The sequence below is a fragment of the Zootoca vivipara genome, chromosome 7 (genome assembly GCF_963506605.1).
Source record: "Zootoca vivipara chromosome 7, rZooViv1.1, whole genome shotgun sequence".
Taxonomy (NCBI): domain Eukaryota; kingdom Metazoa; phylum Chordata; class Lepidosauria; order Squamata; family Lacertidae; genus Zootoca; species Zootoca vivipara.
Window position 1 is genome coordinate 9582570 of NC_083282.1, and position 13586 is coordinate 9596155.

Consider the following 13586-nt stretch of genomic DNA (forward strand, 5'->3'; position numbering starts at 1 on the left):
GGCTCAGAAAACCCTGCCAGCACCCCTTGAGAGGGGCACCCGCCTGTCCTGTGCCCTTGATCACCTGCCCCAGGAAGGGGCTCCGCTGCTCCAGGAATGAAGGCTCCCCCCCTTCTTCTTCCTTAAAAAGTTCCTTAAAAAAGTTTTTATTTATACTTTTCAAATTTATACATCCCATTAGCTTTACAATCAATTTAGCATTTCAAAGTTTGACTTCCTTGCCTCTCTTTCTGCGGTTCCTTCACTTATTTTTTTTAATAACTCCTCTCCTGCATATCCAAATTTACTCATTTAATTATCTACTTTAAATATATACTCTGCTGGCTGTTACAATAATCCTGCCAATGTTTTTATCTGCTTGCAATTGATTCAACAAACCATTTCCATCCTTTCATAAAAAGTTAAACACTGATTTCTTATTCTTCCGGTAAGTTTCGCCATTTCTGTATATCCCAGAAGTTTTTCTATCCATTCTTCCTTCGCTGGGACTTCTTCCCATTTGGGGGGCAAGCAGTATTCCTGCCGGTGCAGTCGCATACATGAATAAATTTCTATACAATTTAGGCTATAATTCCCAGCCCAGTTTCAAGCGGGCGCCCCCCCCCCCCGTACCGCCCGGCTGCTCCCTTCGCAGCGGAGCCGCCGACTCGACGGCTTTTCCTGCTACACGGAAGCCGCCGGGAGGGGGGGGGGTGATCGCTTTTCCGACCCCCGGGACGGAGAGAGAGGATCGTCCGGACAGATAGGAAGCGCGTCCGACGGGGCTCCTTGGCCAGGACGGCGCGGGCGGGTGTCGCGGGCGGCGCCGTCTCTGCTCCCGCCCCGGCGGCTGCTTCGGCCGGCCGCGCGGCTCCTCCTTCCCGGGCGGCGCATGCCCGGCAGCTGCGCGGCGGCGGCGGCGGCGGCGGCGGCGTGCGCTTTCCCGGCGGAGCTTCCTCGGGGCGGTGCCGGCACGGGGCCCGCCTCCCCGGGTTCAGGCCGAGGGGCCGCCGCCGGACCAAGGGAGCGCCAAGGGAAGGGGAGCGCGATCGCCCGCCTGCGTGCCGGCGCCTTGCCGCCGCCGCCGCCGCCTTCCCCGCGATGCCCGTCGGGGCCTCCCCGTCGGCCAAGACCCGCTACAGCCTGGTGGACGACCGGCACGACCTGCGCGTCCCGCTGCACAACGACGACGCCTTCCAGCACGGCATCGCCTTCGAGGCCAAGGTAGGCTCCCAGCGGACGGACTAGAGGTCGAGAGGGCTCCCGAGCGCGTGCAGAAGAAAGCCTCTCCCTTCCGAGGCGCGCGGAGGCGTTTCTCCCAGCGGTGCTTGGTGGGGCAATTGGCTCTGTTCCCTGGGATGAGGCTGTGCACTCTGCACGTGCTCGAAAGCACCCTTGCTGGCTGCCTCCGCACGCTTCGCATCTGGATCCCAGCTTCAACGGGGGGAGGGAGTGTAGGGGCGAGCCCGGGTTCGAGTCGAAGGAAAGTGGGAGGGGGGCCCCGGCTCTGGCGGTCCTGGAGCAGTTTTGGACGGGGGTCCTGTTGTCTCGCAAGGGTCGCCCGTGCCAAGGTGAGGAGGTGGTTCCGAGTCTGCTTGGAGGGCTCCTGCTTGTGCCCCCAGCCCAGGGAGGCAGCCTCCGAGTGGGCATTGAGCGAACTGGCTTTCCTGGGCGCCCCTTCCTGGTAGCCTTTGCTGGGATCTCCAATAATAGCCTCAATAGAACAATACTGTACCATTTTATAATACGGTTATTAATAGCAATAACCTGCTGGGATCTCCGAGTCCCGGAGTGGCACCTTGCTCCTTTGGCTCGGCTTGGGAGCAGGTGCCCTTTGTCTCTTGTTTGCCAAGCAGACACAGGTGTGCCCTCTTCTTTCCCTCCCTGCCTGGAAAGAAACAGGGCAGCGCTTACCCACTTGCCCTCTCCGCTCTTGGCTTGCTCTGAATCAGGAGGGGAGGCCCTGGGCAAAGGCTGCTGGGAATCTCAGGTAGCTGGTGCCACCTGCCCTGCCATGGCTAGGGTTGCCAGGCTCAATAGAGGACAGGGCTTCTGCGCCTTTAATTGCCCTGCTCTCTTTTGAGTCTGGAAACCTTAAAGAGAAACCAGCAGACCCTTTGTTTGATTTCCAAGCAAAGGGTCTGCTGGTTTCTCTTTAAGGTTTCCAGACTCAAAAGAGAGCAGGGCAATTAAAGGCACAGAAGTCCTGTCCTCTATTGAGCCTGGCAACCCTAGCCATGGCACCTCCAGGCGCTGCCCCCTTCATCGCGAGGGGCAACATCGCGAGGGGCTTTTGCTTCCCCCCTCCCCTTAAAAGGGCAAAGAGTTGAAGGACAAAGTTGAAATTTGCTTTGCCTTCCAGTCCTCGGTGGGTTGTCTTCCAGGCTCAGCTTGTCACCCGAGCAGCTTAAACAGAAAGCAGTGCAATAGAGAGAAAGGGTGTGTGTGTGTGGTTTTTTGGGGGCAGGGAGATGGTGCGGGGGGAATGTGAGGTGCCACCGGAGCCGAGAGAGGGAGGGGTGACATAGTGCTAGAGAAAGGAGGCTGGATCCAATAAAATGAGTAGCTATTGAAATTGCATTTTAAAAATGTGTTTGCGTCCCTCCCCCCCCCCAGCAACCCCCTTTCTGCTCCATCCTTCACCTCAGCCAGAAGGCTTTCTCTCTGCCACATTCTTTGGCACAACCTCATAATGTACCCAGACTGTGTTATACTGTACCGATCAGCCATTGCTTAAAACAATGACAACAACCTAAATGACAACAAAAACAATGACAACAACCAATTGCTCATTCCGCCTCTAAAGCATGCAGCAACTGACCTTATTATTATTATTATTTATTAATTTTATATACCGCCCTATACTCAGGGCTCTCTGGGCGGTTCACAGAATAAAATCCAGATATAAAACCACAAAATACGTAATAAAAAACAACCACCCAAAAGCCCCCCCCCCCATTTTTTAAAAGGGCATTTTAAAAGGTCATAAGGGACCCAGGTGGCGCTGTGGGTTAAACCACAGAGTCTAGGGCTTGCTGATCAGAAGATCAGCGGTTCGAATCCCTGCAACGGGGTGAGCTCCCGTTGTTCAGTCCCAGCTCCTGCCCACCTAGCAGTTCGAAAGCACATCAAAGTGCAAGTAGATAAATAGGGACCGCTCCGGCGGGAAGGTAAACGGCGTTTCCGTGCGCTGCTCTGGTTTGCCAGAAGCGGCTTTGTCATGCTGGCCACATGACCTGGAAGCTGTCTGCGGACAAACACCGGCTCCCTCGGCCTATAGAGCGAGATGAGCGCCACAACCCTAGAGTCGGACACGACTGGACCTGATGGTCAGCGGCCCCTTTACATTTAGGATGTCAATTAGGTCAACCAAAGGCCTGTTTAAAAAGGAACACATTTGCCTACTGCCTAAAGGTGTCTAATGAAGGCGCCAGGCGAACTTCCCTGGGGAGAGCATTTCAGACGGGGAGCCACTGCAGAGAAGGCCCCGTTCTCGTGTTGCCACCCTCTGGACCTCTCAAGGAGGAGGCGCACAAAGGAGGGCCTCAGAAGATGATCTCAGGGTCCGGGTAGGTTCATATGGAAAGAGGCAGTCCTTGGAGTATTGCAGTCCTGAGCCATTTCAGGCTTTATAGGTCAAAACCAGCACTTGGAATTGGGCCCGGAAACTAATTGGTAGCCAGTGCTGTCGGACCAGGATCGGTGTAATATGCTCAAACCGTCCAAGCTCCACTGGCCGCTGAATTCTGCCTTATCATAAGGCAAGCAAGGGCAGGAAGGAACGGAAGACAGAAGCAGGCATTGCATCTTAGCTGTGCCAAGGAGGGGAGTGGGGGAATAGGTTGGAGTCATGGATGAGTATCGTATAGCAGCAGGCCATCTGGTGTGGGGCTCAGTATGGAGACAACTTACCCATGTGAGTAAGTGTAGGAGCGGAACAAAATGGGCAAGTAAGAGGAAATTCAAGCGTCCCGGGAGGGAATATTGGGGATCTGCTTTGGAAAGTCTTTTGGGTTTTGCAAAGCAGCATGCAAGTTCCATTAAATAAATGAAATAAAATAAATTAGGCGGACTTATTGCGGCAAACAAACTCTGGCAGTTTGGTAACCTGCACAAACACCAAAAAAAAGTCCACGCCAGTTGTATCTTGTCCATTTGGTATCCAGATGTCCGTTCATGTTTATGTATGTTCCATCCTATGTGTTATCCAACTTAGTGCTACATTTCCATGTTGGATAGAAGTAAGTAATATTCATGAACGATGCCTTATTATGCATTTGGACAGGTATTCTATTGCCCACTAATCACTAGACTGCTGTTTGTCTCCCATAATCATTTCCCCCCCTCTTAAATTGCATGCAGTGGTTATTTTCTTCTTTTTTTTTAAAAAAAAAGCATCAGGTTTGGCACATTTCCACCTGTTCACAAATCCCTGTTCATTCTTTTTGTAGTTGTGAGGCAGGGTTCTGACATCGCCCAGCCCTGACTAGTTCTGAATGTCGTCGCTGTTTTATTAATTTATTCATTTTACATGTGCATCAAAGCAATTCACGAACATGCCACTTAAACCTTACAGAATGTCATTATTGCTCTCTGCTATCATCATGAATTTGCACATGTGACCCAGTCACTTCTGGCTACGCGGAGCCTTGTCTTCCTTTTTTTTTTTTTTACCGTAAGCTGGCAACATGGGTTATGATGAACTTTAAAGCACTAGCAGGCTTGCAAATAGTTACTTTCCTGGTTGCTTAGGACAAATAAGAATTGCCTAGGTAACCAGGGAAGAACTTAGCTCTTTCTTGAGCACAAATGAATCACATAGATATATATGTAGGAGTGGGCAGACTAGGGTTTTTATTTTTGTTTATGATGGATTTGTAGTTAGAGTTAAATACTGTAGGGGTGCGGTATTATTTTTGTTTGCTACTATGTTACGCAAATTTGTGTTTTTATATTGTAAACTGCCCTGTGAGCCTTGGATAAAAGGTGAAATAAAATGAATGAATCAATCAATAAAATACCGGTAAGAGTTGGGCAGATTTTCAAATGTTGATTATTGTTAAAGAATTAACTTCACTGGAACAACAAAATGGTTTTGACTTTTCCCAGCTCTCCATAATGTAATGTCTCAATTGCAGCAGTATTTCATGTTTACTTCGGTCGGCGCCTCTCACCTTCCTTGGGGCAAGCAGAATTTGGTTCCACGCATCTCGTTGCATCGTTTCCTGAGCTTGGAATTGTAATGGGGCCCACTTCTGACTAGACTGCATTCAGACAACACTTTTCTGATGTTTCCTTACCTGGTTTTTTAAAATACGTTTTATGCGATCTTACACATGACATGAAAGCCACTTCTAGAAATCTAGTGGGAGTTTAGCACTCATTTCCATGTTAAATTGCTTCCGGGGAGGAAAAATCAGTTAGCAGTGTGGTTAACCTGGAAAATCACAGGAGTTTTGCACTGCAATTTGGCAAGGTTTTTGTGGCTCAAGCCATGTGATGAATTTTGGGGCGATATTCCAGCATGCAGTTATTTCCTGCCAATTTAATGAGTGAAATATTGGGGGGGGGGAGGAACGGACGGACCGGGGACAGAAGCCCTGCTATAGAATCAAGATCACCGAAATGCTGAATCTTCTTGTCAGCTTGGGAGATGGTTGTCCCAGCAGCTGGCCTTATTTGAGGACTAGCGCTGTCCTCAAATTTTTGGGACGCAGGTGGTGCTGTGGGTTAAACCACAGAGCCTAGAGCTTGCCGATCAGAAGGTCGGCGGTTCGAATCCCTGCAACGGGGTGAGCTCCCGTTGCTCGGTCCCAGCTCCTGCCAACCTAGCAGTTCGAAAGCACGTCAAAGTGCAAGTAGATAAATAGAAACCGCTACAGCGGGAAGGTAAACGGCGTTTCCGTGTGCTGCTCTGGTTCGCCAGAAGCGGCTTTGTCATGCTGGCCACATAGCCTGGAAGCTGTACGCCGGCTCCCTCGGCCAATAATGCGAGATGAGCGCCACAACCCCAGAGTCGGTCACGACTGGACCTAATGGTCAGGGGTCCCTTTACCTTTACCTAGCCATCAATTAAGAAATTGCTTCCCATTGATAGAATAAAGCGGGCAGGCCAGTGGTGGGTGCAAAACATGACCAGGTCCATGCGCTTTCTGGGTGATATGAGTGTCTGGTTGATGGACACCATAAAAGAAACATCAGAGATGTTGCTCTGCTCTGTGTGTGTGTGTGTGCGCGCGTTCATGCTCAGGCCGCATGACGTCAAGTGTGTGGCCTGGAGATGCTGAGCTGTACTGAAAAATGTAAAGTGTAAATGGTCTTTTAAGGGTTTTTGCAACTCTTAAGATGGGCAGTGCCAATGTGCTTTAGGGATCTGCTATCCCTCGGTGGGGTTGCCTCAGGGCTGTTGTTTTTTAAAATCTAGTGGGAAATGCTGGCATTTTAGGCCATCTTCTGAATTTGCAGGGCTTGTCTTTGAATTTCTTTGGAAGGCTCAGAAATGGCAGGTCCAGCTCTTCCGCCTCTCCACGGTAACACACATTACCCTCACTGACATATTTAGCATTCAGTATTTCCATAGCTTCATATACAAGGTTCCTCTGACATCAATATAATATATATAATATAATTCATTATTTATACCCCGCCCATCTGGCTGGGTTTCTCCAGCCACTCTGGGCGGCTTCCAACAGAATATTAAAATACAATATTCTATTAAACATTAAAAGCTTCCCTAAACAGGGCTGCCTTCAGATGTCTTCTAAAAGTCTGGTAGTTGTTTTTCTCTTTGACATCTGGTGGGAGGGCGTTCCACAGGGCGGGTGCCACTACCGAGAAGGCCCTCTGCCTGGTTCCCTGTAACTTGGCTTCTCGCAGCAAGGGAACCGCCAGAAAGCCCTTGGCACTGGACCTCAGTGTCCGGGCAGAATGATGGGGGTGGAGATGCTCCTTCAGCTATATGGGACCAAGGCCGATGTTTCCAAATGGTGGATTTTCCCAGAAATGTTTGAGTACTCTTTCTGCATCCTTCTGATAACCTTCGTTGGTGCTTTAGCAATGCGCTGTGGTCTAAACCACTGAGCGTCTTGGGCTTGCCGATCAGAAGGTCGGCGGTTCAAATCCTCGCAACGGGGTGAGCTCCCGTTGCACTGTCCCAGCTCCTGCCAACCTACCAGTTTGAAAGCACGCCAGCGCAAGTAGTTAAATAGGTACCACTGCGGCGGGAAGGTGAATGGCGTTTCCGTGTGCTCTGGTTTCCGTCACGGTGTTCCACTGCGCCAGAAGCGGTTTAGTCCTGCCGGCCACATGACCCGGAAAGCTGTCTGTGGACAAACGCTGGCTCCCTCCGCCTGAAAGCGAGATGAGCGCCGCAATCCCACAGTCGCCTTTGACTGGACATAACCGTCCAGGGGTCCTTTACCTTTTTTAAAAAAAACCTATGAAAGGAGCCATGGTGGGAATATGAAACAACAGTGCAAATTTACTGTCAGATATCAACTACTGAAGTAAAATATTACTGAGCATGAACTATGCACATCAGATATTTAAAGACTATTCTCTAATAAGATTTGTAAATAATAATTATGAGAATTTTTTGGAAGCAACACTCTTAGGACAGGCAGAAATTCAGCAGATGATGTTTTTCCCATCATTGCTACTGCAGGGCTGAATTCTTACCTAGCTCTTAAGACATAGTGCCTCTTTTAAGAAACAAAAAACCCAAAACCTATTCACGTGAAGAGTTGGACACAACTAAACCCAGTGGAAGGGACCCAGGTGGCGCTGTGGGTTAAACCGCAGAGCCTAGGGCTTGCTGATCAGAAGGTTGGCGGTTCGAATCCCTGCGGCGGCGTGAGCTCCCGTTGCTCGGTCCCAGCTCCTGCCAACCTAGCAGTTCGAAAGCACGTCAAAATGCAAGTAGATAAATAGGAACCGCTACAGCGGGAAGGTAAACGGCATTTCCATGTGCTGCTCTGGTTTGCCAGAAGCAGCTTTGTCATGCTGGCCACATGACCTGGAAGATGTACGCCGGCTCCCTCGGCCAATAATGCGAGGTGATCGCGCAACCCCAGAGTCAGTCACGACTGGACCTAATGGCCAGGGTTACCTTTAAACCCAGTGGAATCATTGCGCTGAAGCACACTAACTCTTTATAGGACTGGACTGTGAGCCATCCAGCTCCTCTGAGCGAATTGTAATTCTGGGTAACAGGTCTACTCAGATTGAAGTTTGCGTGTGAGACGATGAACTGTTTGGACATGTATGTGTTTAGGTACAGTTAAAGAAAGATGGTTAAACATTGTGTGGTGTTGCCTTGTTATTTTCTCAGCCATTCCATCCCATAACTGTCCCCCCCCCCCTATGCATGTGCCTTTTCTCCATGCAGGAGCCCTGATCAAGATATTCCAAAAGTTAAAGAGTAGGCAATTTAGGGTGTTGGCACAGCAGTTAGTGGCTGGCAAGGAGAGAGTTCAAGGAGCCTGCTTTGGTTGAGATGGAGATAAGATAAGATTAGGGTGACGACAATTCCCTTGTGCGCCTCCTTGCCTCTTTCAGGGTGTTTAGCACTGGACCCAAATACCTCCCAGTCTGTCCCTTCGGGTACTCAGTGCAATACTGGTGCTAATTTGCATCTGGGACTATAATTGAAAAGCATTCCTGTTTTTCAAATTGCAGGGAGTACGATTTTGAATTAAGTACTAGGAACCTGAAAGGTGAGTTCATTCAGCACCGGAACTGGCTCCCCAGGAGGTTGTGAAATCGTCTGCCTTGAGAAAGTTTTACAGAAAGGAGAAGTTACTGGGGTGGTTTAGACATAGGTGGTCACAGGGGCTTGGAAACGCTGTGAAAGGATGGGGGAAAGATTCCCCCCAACCATGAAACCCTTTTCTCCCCAAGCAAGTGCGGGAGAGGGTGAAAGTGGACTACAAGGGCCCAGTACAGACACTCCAAGTGTCTCTATTTTCCAGGGACAGTCCCAGATTTACAGAAGCCATCCCGGTTTCTGGTTTGATCCTGGAATGTCCTGCTTTTCCTTAGGACGTCTCAATTTTCATTGGTGAAATGTTGGAGGGTCTGGAGATATGTGACCCGTGAGTCAAGGAGATAAGATACAGCCTTTAGGAGACATCTGAAGGCAGCCCTGTATAGCGTAGGTTTTTTTTAATGCTTAATGTTTCATTACGTTTATATATTCGGTTTTTCAGATTACAATTTTACAACCACATATCCAACATACAACATAAAAAACAAGATTCCGAAGAATCTCCTGGACTGCTCCCCTTTGTGGGTCCTATTGTTAATCATTTCCTCCTGCATCTTTTATAATAATCCAAATCTTTTATCTCTCCCTTGTATCCAAAATTCACCATTAAACTACAAGTCATATTCCAACCCTACTAATGATTTTAACTCTTTACAATGGTCTTTAAGATAAATTATGAATTTCCCCCATTTCGGCACAATCCATTAACTTGATCTGCCTCTCTTCTCTGATCGGGACTTTTATCTTCTTTCCATCTCTGGGCCAATAACATCCGTGCAGCTGTGGTCGCATACATAAATAGTCTTTTCTGCTCCCTCAGGGTTTTTTTGTCGGTCAGGATTCTCTTCCCATATTAAAGGGGTTTAACAGGTGGGCAATGTCTCTGAAACACTCTTTGCCGGGGCTACATTACCTGCTTAGGTAAAGGTAAAGGGACCCCTGACCATTAGGTCCAGTCGTGACCGACTCTGGGGTTGTGCGCTCATCTCGCATTATTGGCCGAGGGAGGCGGCGTATAGCTTCCAGGTCATGTGGCCAGCATGACAAAGCCGCTTCTGGCAAACCAGAGCAGCACATGGAAACACCGTTTACCTTCCCGCTGTAGCGGTTCCTATTTATCTACTTGCATTTTGACGTGCTTTCAAACTGCTAGGTTGGCAGGAGCTGGGACCAAGCAACGGGAGCTCACCCCATCACAGGGATTCGAACCGCCGACCTTCTGATCAGCAAGCCCTAGGCTCAGTGGTTTAACCACAGCGCCACCTTGCTTACGTGTTGCTTATATGGGAAAGAAAAGGAGTGAAGAGAAGGGATAGCTTTGTTGCTTAGCCTAACACACAGCATGCGTTCCTTGATTTCTTAATGGTTCATTTTACATATCAAAAATCCCTGCATTTTTTTTTACAAAAACTATACCATTCAGTATTCCATTATTGCATCCATCGAAACTTGTTTACACTGTTGAATTTATCTCAATACTGCCAGCGTTTTCAGCTGTACACAGTTACTTCCCATATATTCAACAAACCTTTTCCAATATTCTCTAAACGCATGTTCTTCTTCTCTTATTCTATAAATTTAAGTCTGCAAGCTATGCATATTCAGTCAACTTAAGTTGCCATTCTTCTTTGGTTAGGGGCCATGCTCGTTTTCCATTTTGGGGCTAACAAAACATAGGCCCCAGTAGTGGCATACATAAGTAACCTTCTTTGACACCTGGGAATTTCTGTCTGAATTATCCCCAACAGAAAGGACTCTAGATTTTTTTGGGGGGAGTACTTTAAACATTTTTTTCAATTCATTACAGATCATTTCCTAATACTCTTTTACCCTTTTACGTGTCCACCACATATGAAAGAACATTCCCTCCACCTCTTTGCATCTCCAGCACTTATCTGATTCAGTCTTATACATCTTAGCAAGCCTACTCGGAGTAGGCAGAAGGTGCACTTCCTGAAAAGCTAGGCGGAGTCATCGCATGAATCAGACGGTCCCTTGAGGCTTCCTCTTAGCTGGCTGGCTTCTGTTCCCGCATCTTTCCGATTGTACACCCTACTGTTCCTTTTTTTGATGTCCCCTTCGGTCATGTGCATCTGCTCCACATCTTGACCACATCACCTCGGCTTGTGTGATTCAGAAACCATGGAAAGAGAGCTGGCTTGCTCAGTGCCACAGGGTAAATGGGCTCCCATTCATGAATGAGTCCTTCCTTCCTATATGGAGGAGCAGGCAGACGGACACCCAACCTGGAGAGTTTGGGATAAGGAGAGAGAGAGAGAGACAAAGAAATTAGAATTCATTAATTCTGAGTCTTTCTCATCCAGCAATGGTATCACCAATGTAGGGGAGCTTTTGCCAGTTCTTTATTTTACTGATAGATATATAGATGGACAGGGACACGGGTGGCGCTGTGGTCTAAACCACTGAGCCTCTTGGGCTTGCCAGTCAGAAGGCCGGGGGTTTGAATCCCTGCGATGGGGTGAGCTCCCGTTGCTCGGCCCCAGCTTTTGCCAACCTAGCAGTTCGAAAGCACGCCAGTGCAAGTAGATAAATAGGTACCGCTCCGGCGGGAAGGTAAATGGCGTTTCCATGAGCTGCTCTGGTTTCGGTGTTCCGTTGCGCCAGAAGCGGCTTAGTCCTGCTGGCCACATGACCCGGAAAAATTGCGGACAAATGCCGGCTCCCTCGGCCTGTAAAGTGAGATGAGCGCCGCAACCCCAGAGTCATCTGCAACTGGACTTAACTGTCAGGGGTCCTTTACCTTTTTTTATATAGATGGACAGAAAAACATGTAACTAGATAGATGATAGATGCAGCACATAACTATTAAATTGAATTAATACATATTAAATTAATAAATTAAATGCATGCACACACATTTTGACAGCAGAGCAAAAGCCCCGTAGGGATATCTTCTTCTTGAAAGTTATCATTCCGTGTCCAGGAAATAACATCTTATCATTCTAAGCATCCTGCTTACTTGATCTTTTGTAATACATTAAATGCATAACTAGTATGCCCCAGGTTATTTCAAACCATTCTGAGATCAATGGAGTTTGTGCTTTTCTCCCAAGACAAGCACAGAGTCCCACCCCACCCCCAGGAATAATAAATTGAACACAACTTTCAGATCTACCTCTCATGTTATATGTTTCAAATTGCCTAATGGTATCCCTGCGGTAATAAGTATTTAGTCATTTCGTTGGTAAAAGTTATTGACTGTAGTCCGAAAAATCTTGATTACTGGACAGTGCCAGAATATAGGTATTGGATTTGCTTGAGAAGTATTACATTTCCAGCAGTTACTTTGGACACTACATTAAGAACCCCGTTTTAATTCTGTTTCCAGTAGGAAAGTAATGCCTCAATGGTGCAAGAGAGTCTTAAGAGAAAGCAGTCTTATCTAGCTATTTTCTATACAGTGGTACCTCTACTTACGAGCACCTCTAGTTACGTATCTTTCGGGATAAGCACCCGGCAAACTTGGAAGTACTTTTCCGGGTTTCAACCCCGCGCACATGTGCAGAAGTGCTCTACCGTGCCGCGCACATGCGCGGGACAGGCACCTCCGGTTGTGAAAACCTCGGGATCCAACCAGAGCTCCAGAACGGATCCTGTCCGGAACCAGAGGTACCAGTGTACTGTCCTTCATCTGAGGACCACAGGTGGTATACAACGTAAAAACAGAAACACACAGACCACCTCTTTTGCATGAAGTGGACACCCTGACATCTCCAGCTGCCTGGTGAACAGAAGAGTTGCTGCCAGTCAGAGCAGGAAATACTGAGTCAGGTGAAGCCATGGCCTGATTCATAATAAGGCAGCTTTCTGCGCTGTGGGAGGCAGGGTTTATTCCTTTATTCATTCATTCATTCATTCATTCATTCGGTTGGTTGGTTTTCAGATTGAAGTTTTACATTCACATACCCAACATACAACATAAAGACAAGATTCCAAGGAATCTCCTGGACTTCCCTCCTTCCCTTTGTGGGTCCTATTGTTAATCATTTCCTCCTGCATCTTTTATGATAATCCAAATCTCCATTATGTCCATAATTCACCATTAAACAACAAGTGTCATTCCAATCTTACTAACGGTTTCAGCTGTTTGCAATGGTTTTTAAGATAAATTTTAAAAAATTCCCCATTCCTTATTACAATTTTGGGCTTCCCGGTTTCTGATTCTTCCCGTCATTTTTGCCATTTCGGCATAGTCCGTCAACTTGATCTGCCATTCTTCTCTGGTAGGGACTTTTATCTTCTTTCCATCTCTGGGCCAATAACATTTGCGCAGCCGTGGTCACATACATAAATAGTCTTTTCTGCTCCCTTGGGATTTTGAGACCTAGGATTCTGAAATGAAAGGCTTTGGGGGGGGGGGGTTAGAAAAAGTTATTTTAAACCTTTTTTCAACTCATTATATATCATTTCCCAAAATTCTTTTACTTCCTTACATTTCCACCATATACGATAAAAGGTGCCTTCTTTTTCCTTACTTTTCCAGCATACATTTGACCCTGTTTTATACATTTTTGCTAATTTACTGGGAGTTAAATACCAGCGGTACATAATTTTCATATAATTCTCTTTCCGCATGTAACATGCTGTGAATCCCAATTTCATAACTTCTCCCATGCTGTAAGTTGTATATTATACCCAAAATCTCTCGTCCCACGTTTTAGAATGGTGCTTGCCATCTGCACTTTTTGGCTGCATTTGCATTAAAAACAACACATTCAATATATGTGCATTAGAATTCTGCTGCCTGATTTAATCAGGGACCTTTTTAGCTGATTAAAAGCTTTTCATCCAAGGGGATCAGCTCTAGTGCTAATGATGTCTT

The 13586-nt window shown here is 47.5% G+C and overlaps 1 protein-coding gene across 1 annotated transcript in view; it reads left to right on the plus strand.

The window, feature by feature from the left end:
• The first annotated feature begins 938 nt into the window (after positions 1 to 938).
• Positions 939 to 13586, plus strand: part of NOS1AP (nitric oxide synthase 1 adaptor protein) — a 49619-nt gene continuing 36971 nt past the window's right edge. The window contains exon 1 of the mRNA XM_035123416.2: positions 939 to 1203. Coding sequence (XP_034979307.2) covers positions 1081 to 1203 — 123 coding nt within the window. The 5' untranslated portion in view covers positions 939 to 1080. The remainder of the gene's footprint in view (positions 1204 to 13586) is intronic.